Raw genomic sequence first — 13,681 nt, 5'->3', positions numbered from 1 at the left:
GGGCCTTCTGCACGCAGCCGGCCTGTCCGGGGCTGAGGGAGCTGAACCGAGGCCGTGCTGACCCTCGCTCCCTGCCCTGCAGTGACCATTGTCAGCGGCCTGCTCATGCTGCTCCTGTTCCTGTCCGAGCTGCAGTACTACCTCACCACGGAGGTAAGGGGCGGGCTGGGCGTGCGCGGGTCTGGGCTTGCCAGGAATCGGGTCTTTCGGGACGGGGGTGGGTGGGGAAGAGGCCTGAGGCCACGTCTCACTGAGGCAGTGCCGCCCAGGTGCATCCTGAACTCTACGTGGACAAGTCACGGGGAGACAAACTGAAGATCAACATCGATGTCTTTTTTCCGCACATGCCTTGTGCCTGTAAGTACCTTCCCCCGGTGGGGATCGCCGGTCCCGGGGTTCTCCGGTGGGCCTCCAGATTTACACCTCCGGCTTCAGACTTGGAACTGGACTCCTTCCCTTCACCCACTGCTGCCTCGAGACAGGTCCAGCATCCCCCTACCCTCCAACACCCGGATTCCCTTGCCCCTGGGATCCTAGTACCTTACCTGGACTTACTGTTTCTAGATCTGAGCATTGATGCCATGGATGTAGCTGGCGAACAGCAGCTGGATGTGGAACACAACCTGTTCAAGCAAAGGCTAGACAAGGATGGCATCCCCGTGAGCTCAGAGGCTGAGCGGCATGGTAACTGGGGGAGGGGGCCTGATCTCGGATCCCAGAGCTCAACGTGCCTAAGCCCTACCTTCTGGCAAGTGGGCTGTGGCCGGCCTAGTGACCAGTGAAGCAACTATGCCCCAGAGAAGTCAAATGGCGTGCCGAGGGTTCCCCAGCTGTTAATCAGAGTGGGCAGAAACCCGGGTTTCTAGCCTCTGTATGTGGAGTAGAGTACACTACCTGGCTGCCATTCTCAAAGGTCCCTAATATCATGGTTTGAGTAACAGAAGTTTGAGGATGGGTCCTCTTGCTGTTGCCTTGGCAGACTTTCTCTAGATGGACCCAAGATCCCCTGACTGTTTGCTTTCCCATCCTGTTGGCTAAGAGCCCTTAACGCTCTTCCCTTTGGGGATGTAGAGTGGCTGAAGGTTAAGTGTACATTCTTGAGTTAGATTACCTGAGTTCAGATAGAGTTTTTTTCCTCTTTCAGTCTGTGACCTCAGCTATAAAGAGGTGATAAACAATTGTACCCACCACATGGAATTAGGGGATCAAATGAAGTAATATGTATACAATGTCTAGTACAGAGTGGTGGTTCACTTTTAGTTTCTTTTTCTCTCACTAGGCAGCCTCCCAATGCCTCCATTAACTCAGTTTTCCACCATACAAAACCCTACTCAAAGCTATGATTTTTCATACCGTAGGGATTGCTCTGTCAGTGAGCTTTATCATTCATGTATTCAATAGATGCATGTTGAACACCAGTAAAATCCAATAGGATTTGCTGTAGGATTGGATGTGGGTATAAGAGAGCACTCAGGGCTTTGATGCCACGGCTTTTGCCTGAGCAAATGAGTGATTTGAGATAAGAATGACCAGAGAGTACTCGGCCGGTGTGGCTCAGTGATTGAATGTCAACCTATAAACCAGGAGGCCATGGTTCAGTTCCCAGTCAGGGCTCATGCTCAGGTTTCAGGCTCAATCCCCAGTGGGGGGCATGCAGGAGGCAGTTGATCAATGATCTCTCATCATTGATGTTTCTATCTCTCCCTCTCCCTTCCTCTTTGAAATCAATAAAAATATATTTTAAAAAAAGAATAACCAGAGAGGAGGAAGAGGATTTTTTTTGTATGTGTGTGGGAAAGGGAGGGTAATATTATATATCCACTACTGTGTAACAAATTACCCCAAAAGTTAGTGGCTTAGTAGAACAAACATTTGTTTTCAGTTCTGTGGGTCAGGAATTCAAGAGTGATTGGGAGATTCTGCCTTAGGGTCTTATGAGATTGCAGTGAAGCTGTTAGCTGGGGCTACAGTCATTTGAAGGCTTGACTGGGGCAGAGGATCTGCATCTAAAAGGGCCCATACAAATGGCTGTTGACAAGATGCCTCGGTGCCTTCACCACATGTGCCTCTCAGTAGGGATGCTGAATGTCCTCACAACTTGGCAACTGGCTTCCCCCTGTGCAAGTGATCTAGGAGAGAGGGGAAAACCACAACTTCTTTTATGACCAGCTTCAAAAGTTGCACACCGTTATTCTGCAGTATACTGGTGGTTACACAGGTCAGCCCTATTCATTGTGGAAGAGGAATACATAATGATGTTAAGCACCTTTTCATGTACCTGTTGGCCATTTGTATGTCTTCTTTTGAAAAATGTCTATTCAGGTCCTTTGCCCATTTTTAATTGGATTATTTGGGGTTTTTGTTGTTGTTGTTGTTTTTGCTATTGAGTTATGTGAGTTCCTTATATACTAGTAGTTAAGATATTAACCCCTTATCAGATATATTCTTTCAGGTATTTTCTCCCATGCTGTAAGTTGCCTTTTCATTTTAATTGTTTCTTTTGCTAATACAGAAGCTTTTTATTTTGATGTAGTCCCACTTGTTTATTTTTGCTTTTGTTGCCTGTGCTTTTGGTCAAATCCAAAAAATTATTGCCAAGACCAAGTCAAGGAGCTTTTCTCGTATGTTCTCTTCTGGGAGTTTTATGGTATCATGTCTTACACTTAATCCATTTTGAGTAAGTTTTTATGAGTGATTTTTATAAGTAGGGGTCCAGTTTCATTTTTTGCATGTGAATATCCAGTTTTCCCAGCACCATTTATTGAAGAGACGATCCTTTCCCCATTTTGTACCTTGGAAGTAAGGACACGAAGGAGTGGTAGTGTCATTGGTGTCAAAGAATTGGTGGATTCTGCATACCAGGGGTAGTGAACTGGGAAAATAAGGATAAGTAGTTGAATACTTGACATTGCATTTTTGAAAGTTTGCTGTAATTGCTAACGATAAGGTCTAGGTGTAAGCATGGAAATGGATAGCTGAGGTGAGATGACAAAATAAGAAGAGTATTGGAGGACAGGTGGTCAGGTTATTTTGAATATTAAAATTGCCAATTATGACGGGATAGTTAAAGAGTCGGAGCCAGTGCAGAGAGAGAGGTCTGAGAAGCACCATGATGAAGTGGTTAAGGACGTACACTTTGGAATTGGAGCTGAAATCTGCAAAGTCACTTCTCATCTCTGAGCCTCAGCATCTTCTCAAGTATGATGGGGATAATAACCTCACCTCGGCCCCGGCCGGTGTGGCTCAGTGGATAGAGTGTCGGCCTGCGGACTGAAAGGTCCCAGGATTGATTCCGGTCAAGGGCACATGCCTGAGTTGTGGGCTCCATCCCCAGTGGGGGACTTGCAGGAGGCAGCTGATCCATGATTCTCTCTCATCATGGATGTTTCTATCTCTCTCTCCCTCTTCCTTCCTCTCTGAAATCAGTAAAAATATATTAAAAAAAAATAACCTCACCTTCATAGAGTTGTTGTGAGATGATACATATAAAGTACGATGACCTGGAGCTGACATTTAGTATTTATCATTATTGTTTTATTACTATTGCTATTTTTAGAAGAAATAATACATGTGTAGAAGTGCTTAGTGCCTGACGCATAGTATACACTATGTAAATATTAGCTATTATTATAACTTTTATTATTCCCAAGTCACGGGCTCAGGCTTGGGAGTAGATTTCACTGTATCTGCCCCCAACTAATGCCCGCCCCTGCCCTCTCCTTAGAACTTGGGAAAGTCGAGATGAAGGTGTTTGACCCTGACTCCCTGGATCCTCACCGCTGTGAGAGCTGCTATGGTGCTGAGACCGAAGACATCAAGTGAGCCAGACCCTGATGGGAAGGGAAGGGAGGGGAACAGGGCTGTTTGTCAGCCTTCCTCAGCCTCAGTCTGACTCTCTGACAGGTGTGAAAGTTGGACCAAGAATTTAGAGGGGATGGGGTGTGTGCCTCAGTAACGAATCCTGGTGTGAGTGCCAGGCCCTGCCTGCAGACCTGGGGAAGAGGCTGAAATGGTCCTTGCTCTGGTTCAGAGGTGCTCTCTAGTCCAACTGCCTCGCTCCACCCATGTGTCCTTGGGCCTAGCCACATAACCTCTCTTGTGAATGGCGATGATCATAACACCTTTCTCATGAGAGTTACCTCTGGATTAAATATGTGTGCCGGTATACTCTATGTAAAGCACTGAGATGGAAGGTCTAGTTCAGATTATTAAGCCCTTGATCTATAGCAACTGCTATTATGTTTCCCAGCTCCTGACCTCTGAAAGGCTCATTCAGAAGGTCTGCAGTGGGTCCTAGGAATATGTTTTGTTTTTAATTTTTATTGTAATAAAACATATATGCTATAAATGTGACCATTCTAACCATTTTCAAATGTACAATTTAGTGGCATTAACTGCATTCATAGCATTGTGCAATCATCACCACTATCTGTTCCAAAACCTTTCATCACCCCAAACAGAATGGGAATGTGTTTGTGTGTATGTGTGTGTGTGTGTTTATACTTTTATTGATTTCAGAGAGAGGAAGGAAGAGATAGAAACATCATTGAGGAGAGTCATTGATTGGTTGCCTCCTGCACCCCCACACCCCCCACTGAGAATCAAACCCACAACCCAGGCATGTATCCTGACTGGGAATCAAACCGTGACCTCCTCGTTCATGGGTCGACGCCCAACCACTGAGCAGCACTGGCTGGGCAGGAATCTGTATTTTAAACAGTTCTGCTGCCACTGAGGAAACACGCTTTGAGAACATTTGGTGGTCAGGGATGAGGCTGACAGAGGCTCCCTTAGCAGGCAGAACTGCTCAGGCTTTATTTCCCAAGGTGCCAACCCGTTCCTCCTCTCCTACAGGTGCTGTAACACCTGTGAGGATGTGCGGGAAGCGTATCGTCGTCGAGGCTGGGCCTTTAAGAACCCAGACACTATTGAGCAGTGCCGGCGAGAGGGCTTCAGCCAGAAGATGCAGGAGCAGAAGAATGAAGGCTGCCAGGTGTACGGCTTCCTGGAAGTCAACAAGGTAGAGGAGGGACTGAGTCGACGCAGGGGCAGTTGAGCCCCACTCCACTGTGAATCTCGGGCCTGTGTAGGCCCTCAGGGGACGAAGGGAAGAGAGGAAACAGCTGGAGAATGAGAGGGAATGTCCCCTACAGGTGGCTGGAAACTTCCACTTTGCTCCCGGGAAGAGCTTCCAGCAGTCCCATGTGCATGGTGAGTGATCCTCCATCAGCCGGAGAGGCTTCGACCCTGGACACTTGGCGGGTTTGAGTGTCCCTTCACCTGCCCGATGTTCTTTTGTCTTTGGCCCAGAAAAGATCCTCGTATCAGGGTGGCAGTTTGGTACAACAGTTAAGAACACAGCTGAGGAGCCAGACTCCTGGTTTCAGATTTCAGTTTCAGTCCTTACTGGCTGTATGACACTTTGAGAAAGTTTCTTAACTTCTTTTTTGTTTGTTTTTATTGATTTTTTTACAGAGAGGAAGGGAGAGGGATAGAGAGTTAGAAACATCGATGAGAGAGAGACATCGATTAGCTGCCTCCTGCACACTCCCCACTGGGGATGTGCCCGCAACCAAGGTACATGCCCTTGACCAGAATGGAACCTGGGACCCTTGAGTCTGCAGGCTGACCCTCTATCCACTGAGCCAAACCGGTTAGGGCAAGTTTCTTAACTTTTAAAATAATTTCCTACTTTACAAAATGGTGATGACAGCACTTATCTCCTAGGGTATGTGTGCAGCTTAAAAACTATAGCATAGAGCCTGGCTTATGGTAGGCACTTGTTTAAAATGTAGCACCCAGTCTCAGATGACCTGCATGTGAGGCTTTGAGGGAAACAGAGTTGGGTTGGAACACAAGTCTTGCCACTCCCAAGCTATGTCATATTTGGGGAGTAGTGAGCCCTACTCAGTTTATTCTTCTATAAAATGGGGTTGAAGATACTAGACTTACCTCACGAGGTTATTCACAGGGATGAATAAGTGAAACTTATGCTCACTCATTCATTCATTCATGCACTAGGTATTTATTAATCACCTACTATGTACTATATGCTAGTCTAAGTGCTAAGGATACAGCAGTGAACAAGACAAAGTCCCTGCCCTTAGAACATTCTAGTAAAAAACAGACAATAAACAAGTATGTGAAATATATAGTATATCAGATGCTATTAAGTGATATGGACCAAAAAAGCAAGATCGATGATGGGGATGAGGCGCTTGGGTGAGACGACATGTGTGTTATATTTTATATGGGGTGACCAGGGAAAGACTGACGGGGCAATATTTGAGCTGACCCTATGGGTGTCTGGGGGAAAGTACCTCAAGCAGAGAGAATAGCAAATGCAGGTCCCTAAGGTAAGAATGTGCTGGTGAGTTCAAGGTCCAGTAAGAAAGTTAGGATGGCTGCAGCAGAGGGAGCAGAGCCGCACAGTTAGAAAGAAGGTGAGAGCCCTGGCCGGTGTGGCTCAGTTGGTTGGGCATCGTCCCATGCACTAAAGGGTCGCCAGTTTGATTCCTGGTCCAGGCACATGCCCAGGTTGTGGGTTTAATCCCCAATAGGGGGCATGCAGGAGGTAGCCTGTCGATGTTCACATCAATGTTTCTCTCTCTAAAAATCAATAAAAATTAAGAAAGGAAGAAAGAAGATGAGAGAGGTAAGGAGGGGCCATGTCATGTAGGGCTTGGAGGGGCATTGTACAGCCTTGGGCTTTTACTCTGTGAGATGGGAAGCCCTGCAGGGCTCTGAAGAAGTGGTATGTGATCCGACTTAACTTTGAAAAGGCAGGCAGCACTCTGCTCTGTGGAGAAGACTGTGGGGGAAGGACAGAACCAGAGAGGCCAGTTTGGAGGTTTTTGCAGTGACCAGTCCAGGCACAAGGTGATAGGGCAGGGCCAGAGTGGTGAGAAGATGGTGAGAAGTGACTGCATATATCTTGAAGGTAGAGCTGAGAGGTGTTGCTGGAGGATGTGAAGGGTAAGAGAAAAAGGAGTCAAGGTTTTATACCTGAGTATCGAGAAGGATAAAGTTGCATTTAGTGAGAGGGAGAAGACTCAGAGGAACAGGGTTAGATGGTTGGAGGTGGGGACATAACGCAAGTGTTCAGCTTTTGACATGATCAGTCCAATGGCATTTAGACATCCAGGATGTCTAGTATGCAGTTGGCTATTCAAGTCTGGAGTTCAGGAGAGAGATCTGGGGATACAAAGCTTAGAGTCATCAGCGTATTTAAACCCATGGGACTGGATGAAGTTGCCCTGGCGGTGAGGATAGATGGAGAAGAGGAGAGCTCAAAGAACTGAGTGCTGGGCTTCCAACATGAGAGGACAAGGGCATCCGGAGGAAGCAGCAGAGGTGAGGTGAGAATGCAAACCAAGGGAGTGGTGTCCTGAAAGCCCAGGGATGGAAGTGTTTCCAGAACAGTGTTGGATGGTCAGATGCTTCTGGACGTCAGTAATAATTGCCCATGGATACATGACATGGCCGTGGTTACTGACCCTGACAGAGCAGTGTGGGCGGAGTGGTAGGGAGCACCCATAGGAAGAAATGGGAGAGGAGTTGGAGCCAGTGAGTGTGCGCAACTCCTTCATGGAGTTGGCTCTAACGGGAGAGAGAAGGCGACAGCTGGAGGGAAATGTGGAGTCAAGGGAGGGCTTTGTAAGATGTTTGATGTGTTAATCTGCTGTCGGATTAAAGAGAGACAAAGTGATGCTCCAGAGATGAAAGGGACACTTATTGCAGTGAAGACCTTAAGAAGGAAAAAGAAGACAGAATCTGGTGCCTCTGAAGTATAGGAAGCTCAAACGTGGCACCAGGAGGAAAGGCAGACGACTTAGGTAAAGGTAGATTGGATGATAAGGAATCACCAGGAACTGTAACAGAGCCGTGTGGGAGAGATCTCTGCGATGGCCAGTGGCTAGAACCTGGGAGGACTGACCTGGGGTTCTGGGTGGTGCTCTAAGTAAGTAAACAAGTAGGGCTAGTTGGTGGAATAGTTTGCCATGAGCTGCAAAGCTGGGGATTTTTAGGGGCGATTGAGGGACAGTGATCCGAACGAAAGTGGCATTTAGGAGCAAGGAGGACCTCTCTTTAGACCAAGGAGAAGGATGTGTGTGGGAAATAGTCACCACTTGGGGGAGGGGCGCAAAGGAAATAGTACTTTCAAAGAAGTGCCCAGCTGTAGTTGGAACAAGAAGGTTGGGGAATGTTTGGAGGTTGAAGATGTAGAGGTTTTGCTGATGAGTAACAGGGCCCATAGAAGGTCTGGGAGGAATGGGAGTCGGGGTCATATTAGGTGACAGGAGTCTAGTAGGTGAGAGATGACCTGACAGTCCTGAGCTGCCCATGACTAAGGTGAGCAGGAGTAATGGGCCCAATGGAGATAGCCCAGCTGGTTTTCAAGGCAGTTTGTGGGTGTGAGGCCAAGTGTGGAGAGGGACAGGTAGGTGGGTCTGGAGCCCCCTCTACTATGGAAGGGGCTGAGGAAGGGTGGACTTACTGGGATGGTGGGAAGTCGGCAAGCTGTTGGCAGAGGACCTGAGCGCATGCAGTAGGAGATGGTGCTGGAGGCGGCAGTAGCATCTCTGCTTCTCAGCCTGGGCTATTGTCAGAGTCAGGGAGCCCAGGACGAAGGGTGTTCTGTACCCCAGAAGGATGTTCAAAGGAGGACCCTACAGTAGCCCAAGGCCAGAAATCTGGCTCAATTGAAGGTCAAGGACCTAGTTCCTGACATCCTTGTTGACTTGGGTGGGGAGGAGGAGAGATTGTAAAGTGTATCGTACTTTTCCATCTTAGATTGTACCTGTTCCTCAGGACAGCCCTTTGCAGAGATTACTGAGGCCCAGAGAGGGCAAGTGATTTGACCAACTTCACACAACTAGAAAAGTGGCTGTTTGGGCTCTAGGTCTTTTGTTCTTCCTAGGCCACCATACTTCTGCCCCCAACCCTCCTTGCACTCTTTCCTTTGGATCAGGAGGAGGCTTGTTAGCTGAGTCCAGACCCTGCTGCTGAGGCAAAAACATTCCAGTTGTCCCTTCTACTACATGTCTTCTTGCTCCATAGCCCTCATTGTAAAGCTCTGAATTTTCTCTCTCTTCCTCCCTTCTCTCCCCCCCTCCTCCATGCTGCAGTCCATGCTGTGGAGAGTAAGTGGCCCTGACCCTGGGGAAGCCAAGCCCCCACGTCTGGGGTAGTCTCCCCACCCACGATCGGGGGGAGGTTTGGATGGGCCTGGGATTGGGGCCTTGTCTGGCCTGGCTGCTGGGTGACTATAAAATGCACTGGGACATATTTTTGAGTTGGGGTTCCTTGCAGCAGGAGAAATCAGGGTCAGAGGGCAGGAAGAACTTATTCTGGAACTTATGGTTCAGGGTACCATAGGATTTCCTTCGGGGAGCTCTGAGGGTAGGGGCAGAGGCATCAGGGAAAGAGCTTGGGTAGCATTCTCAGGTCCCACCTCACTTTGGGATTCAGTGATTGGCCATCGGCTCTAGTTAATGAGAGACCAGAGTTGGTGGTGTTTGTTTCTTGAGGGCTCCCTACATATATCAGGGAAGAGCTGGGATCTGTGTTCTTAGGACCCGCAAGGAGGGCATGGCCTCTCCCATAGGCCCAAGGCAGGCCCTTTCTGGCTGCCCTTAAGCAAGGCCAGGCTGGGAGGGAAGGGGGAGTGAGGGGTCAAAGAAGAGCTGGGGGGGTCACACTCCAGAGGGAAGAGCGAGGAGGCCTGAGCGAGGACTCAGGGAGCCAGGTGGCCAGTCCTGCTCCACCAGGTGACACTTTCCCCCTTCTCTTCTAGTCCACGACTTGCAGAGCTTCGGCCTTGACAACGTATGTACCAGGTGGAAATAATGGAGGGCGGATGGGGTGGGGTCTGCTGGGGCCTTTAGTGCTCTGAGTCCCAGGTGTTGCTTACAGATCAACATGACCCACTACATCCGGCACCTGTCATTTGGGGAGGACTATCCAGGCATTGTGAACCCCCTGGACCGCACCAACGTCACCGCACTTCAAGGTACCCGCCTGGAAGGTAACCCCCAGCTCCCAAAGCCCTGCCCGACACCCATGCCCAGTGCTCTCTTCTCCCTGCAGCCTCCATGATGTTCCAGTACTTTGTGAAGGTGGTGCCCACAGTGTACATGAAGCTAGATGGGCAGGTAAGTCTGCAGGAGCTCAGATAGCAGAGGCCCTCTCGGTGTCAAGCACTGGAGTCCCTTCAGCCTGGGAAGTGAAGTGCTGCTCTTATTCCCATATGATGGGCGACAAGCCAAGGCTCAGAGAGTGTAGGCGATGTGCCCACCAAGGCCCGGGCTGTCAGATCTGAAAGGACTTGCTCTTTTTACTTGCTCAGGCTGCATCCATCTGTTCCTGCAGTGCCCACTGTCTGCCTCACTGTACTCCATGGTCTGCCCTGGGCTGGGGGCTAACCTTTCCTGGGCCCCCTGCTTCCCTTTCTGCTGTGGCCTGTGGAACAGCAGCTCGGCAGACTGGTAGAATGCATGGGACTGAGTTTGCAGAGGAGTCAGGTCCAGCCTTGCCAGGTGCTCATGGTGCGTCCTTGAAGAGTTGCTTCTCATCCATGGACACCCGTTATGAGAATCCACCAAATGTAGCTGGGATTGGTAAACTCTAAAGAGCTGGTGACCAGCGGAGAAGCTGGGATTGTTAAGCTGGAAGAGGGCATCTAGGTGGTCCCCAGGCCTTGCCATATTCGTTACCAACATGGCACCTTGTTTTCTCTTCCACAACACTCAAGGTGCTACAGCACACAGGGCAGGAACCGGGGTAGGGTGGAGGGGGTTGGGAGTCAGGTTGTAGACCTGGCCCTGGTCCAGCTCCCCTCCCATTCCAGGTGCTGAGGACAAATCAGTTCTCTGTGACCAGACATGAGAAGGTCGCCAATGGGCTGCTGGGCGACCAGGGTCTTCCCGGAGTCTTCGTGCTCTACGAGCTCTCGCCCATGATGGTGAAGCTGACAGAGAAGCACAGGTGAGGGTGGGGAAAGGGAGGGTACTGGGCCTGGTGGCAGTAGGGGTGCCTGCTGATCCCCCCACTCCTCTGCCAGGTCCTTCACGCACTTCCTCACGGGCGTGTGTGCTATCATCGGGGGCATGTTCACAGGTTAGTAGCTCTAGGGTGTCTGTTTGGTGTTGGGGTGTGGTGGGGAGTGTGAAGTCTGGGTTCCCCACAGATTTTGGTTGGGGAAGAAGGGGCACCTCAAGGCCAAGGGGAGATGCTGACCTAGTGAGTAAGGCTCTGGTGGTCAAGCCAAGGGCCCAACTGGGCCAGTTCCAGTTCTGTCTCTCTCCCCAGTGGCTGGACTCATCGATTCACTCATCTACCACTCAGCACGAGCCATCCAGAAGAAAATTGATCTAGGGAAGACAACATAGTTGTCCTCTTCCCCCTTGCTGTCCCCTCTTTCTCCTGTTCTCTGGTTTTGTGGTCATTTTCCCAGGCCCCCCTACTTCCTATTCCCTTCCCGGCGAGTCCTGCTCAGCCCCAGGTTGATAAATCTATTGGTTGTGATAGTACTCACTGGTCTCTGTGTGGTTCTTGGGTCTGGTCAGAACCTGGGGACAACCCCTCATCACAGCCACTTGTTGAGGGCAATCAGGACTGACAGATCAGGCCAGATGCCCTCTGGGAGCTCCATGTGGACATTTCCTGGTGTATAGGGCTGTGTTCAAACTAGACTAATGCTGGCCACACAGCCCTCTCCTCAGTCTCCTCCACTGTGCTCTTTGGGCCTTCTGATTTCAGCCTCAGGGCTGAGACGGACCTTTGTAGGATGAGTTTCTTGGAGCCACCACGGCTCCCAAGTTGATGAGTCCAGTGTTAGTAATAGAGCCCTGGAGCAGTGACACCTGAAGCTGGGGCCCCTGCCACTCTGGGTTCAGTCACCTGGATCTGTGACCCTGCTCTGTGCCAGCCCTTGCTGGCTCTTGGTGCCGAGAGGTGTCCAGCCAGATCCTGTGCAGTCTCCTAGGTGGGGGCAGAACTGAAGAACAGGAAAGGAAGGTAGCAGTAGTCATTCTGCAGCAGAGCTAGCATCAGATCCGAGCTCTGGCCTTAGTGAGGGCTTCCCATTAGAGCTTCCCAATGTAGAACCAGGCCCTGAGAACTCACCACTCCCAGAAACCTGAAGCTGGTCAGTTCATCCCGTCATGTCTCGGGGTTTCAGTATAAGACAGTAGAGGGGGAGAAGCGAAGAGAGGACAGAAAGCAAACTAGGGTGGTGATAGCAAAACCCCTGGAGGCAGACAGACCTGAGCTCCAGCTCTGATGTGATCAATTACAATCTGAGATGTTGGGCATGTTATTGATCTATGGGCACCAGTCTCATCTATATATTCTGGGTGATGGCTGTAGAGAGCCTTGTTTTTGACCACCCAGGAACCATCCCCATTTGTTAACAGTATTTTGCATTTCCTCTGGGAAGCCCCTTCCATCCTCTCAGCCAGAGGTTTGGGAAGAGGATCAATCTCCCACCCTGAGCTCCAGGGGAGGGTTCCATCAGCACATCCTATCCCCTGGTCACGGTGACACAGTACGAGCCAGGCTGTCAGGACTATGAATATGGGGACACGTGAGGTTGCTGCAGCCATCCTGCAGTTCCAAGGGGAGACCCTATTGGTGAATGAGCTGCCCCCAGAGGATAGCAGAGCTGAGCCTAGAGGCAGAGAAACAGTCTTGGTGACATCATTTGAGCCCTGTGACAAGCTGCACCCAAAGCCAGCCAGTGAAACCTGGGACTATAGTCATTCAAGCCAGTTTGGGTTGGGATTGCTGTTACTTGCAGCCGGAAGTGTCCTTAACTGATATGGCTACCCTCAGAGTTGGTGAAGAATATGTAAGTCATTGAAGTCTGTGAAGTGCTTAGCTGTTATAAGCAGATTAGGTGAGAAGGACCCAGCCATTGGCAGGAGCAACCGGTGGGCTCTCAGAGGGTATGACACCTCGCCAAGCAGGCCTTCTCAGCCCTGAACCTCCTGCCAGGTCCTATTCTTCCCGGTGGTGGGGCCATGTGGTCAACTTTCCACCCTGTGTATTCATTTTCCCAGTGAGTCCCCAGCATCTGAGGTCACCCAAGAACATCTCTATTCTCTGCCCCTGTGTTCTGCACATTCTCAGGCATCAGAGTGGATGTGAGTGAAGGTTTATTCAAAGAAAGCAGTGAACTCGAGTAACTCATATTGGTGGGAAGGACTTCCGGGAGTAGGAGTGGAGGGGTGGGTGTGAGGGGATGAGTGTCCAAGGTCAGTTAGGGCCCGGGGAGCGGTGGAGTGGCTGGAAGATGACCTGGCTGATCTGGCCCGGCATGCTGTAGAAGACGAGGAGGAGGAAGATAATGATCAACGCCAGCAGCACCAGGAGCACCAGGATGCGCCAGTACCGGCGCCAGATGAAGAAGACGAAGGTCTTCAGCGGGTTCACAAACCAGTTGAAGGAGGTTTTGGGACGGCTGTTGGGGAACAGGGTAGGTGATCAGGTGATTTCGGAATGATAAGGAAGCCCTAGTCCTCTGGCACCTCCAACTCAAGCTCCAGCCAGCCTCCCACCAACCCACTCACTTGGGCTTCTCCAAGGGCTCAGGCTCCTTCCGCCCCATCCCCACTGGCCGTTTCTCCGCCTCCTCCACCGTCAGCAGCTCAAACTCTGCCTCCACCTTTCCCTAGAAAAA

The 13,681-nt window shown here is 50.2% G+C and overlaps 2 protein-coding genes across 5 annotated transcripts in view; one reads left to right on the top strand and one right to left on the bottom strand.

Annotated features, from left to right (window-relative positions):
- The first annotated feature begins 31 nt into the window (after positions 1–31).
- Positions 32–11,531, top strand: ERGIC3 (ERGIC and golgi 3). Of its 4 annotated transcripts, none has more exons than XM_014550692.1 (13): positions 32–153; positions 270–357; positions 565–684; positions 3,725–3,818; positions 4,855–5,020; positions 5,154–5,211; positions 9,129–9,143; positions 9,797–9,828; positions 9,916–10,012; positions 10,071–10,154; positions 10,833–10,986; positions 11,063–11,118; positions 11,311–11,531. In XM_014550692.1, the coding sequence occupies exons 1-13, from the start codon at positions 106–108 to the stop codon at positions 11,388–11,390; spliced, it is 1,092 nt and encodes a 363-aa protein (XP_014406178.1). In that variant the 5' UTR covers positions 32–105; the 3' UTR covers positions 11,391–11,531. The 4 variants fall into 4 exon arrangements, with proteins under 4 accessions (XP_014406178.1, XP_014406179.1, XP_014406180.1 ...); XM_014550694.1 differs by having other exon boundaries at positions 39–153; positions 10,090–10,154; positions 10,850–10,986; XM_014550693.1 differs by lacking the exon at positions 9,129–9,143 and having other exon boundaries at positions 37–153.
- A 439-nt stretch (positions 11,532–11,970) lies between these two features.
- The window catches only part of LOC102238944 (fer-1-like protein 4), a 31,452-nt gene continuing 29,741 nt past the window's right edge, over positions 11,971–13,681 (bottom strand). Inside the window, exons 43-44 of the mRNA XM_014550637.1 lie at positions 13,572–13,672; positions 11,971–13,462 (exon numbers count right to left, since the gene is read on the bottom strand). Coding sequence (XP_014406123.1) covers positions 13,258–13,462; positions 13,572–13,672 — 306 coding nt within the window. The 3' untranslated portion in view covers positions 11,971–13,257. The remainder of the gene's footprint in view (positions 13,463–13,571; positions 13,673–13,681) is intronic.

This window comes from Myotis brandtii, unplaced genomic scaffold (genome assembly GCF_000412655.1).
Source record: "Myotis brandtii unplaced genomic scaffold, ASM41265v1 scaffold61, whole genome shotgun sequence".
Taxonomy (NCBI): Eukaryota; Metazoa; Chordata; class Mammalia; order Chiroptera; family Vespertilionidae; genus Myotis; species Myotis brandtii.
This window is presented reverse-complemented; position numbering and strand designations above follow the sequence as displayed.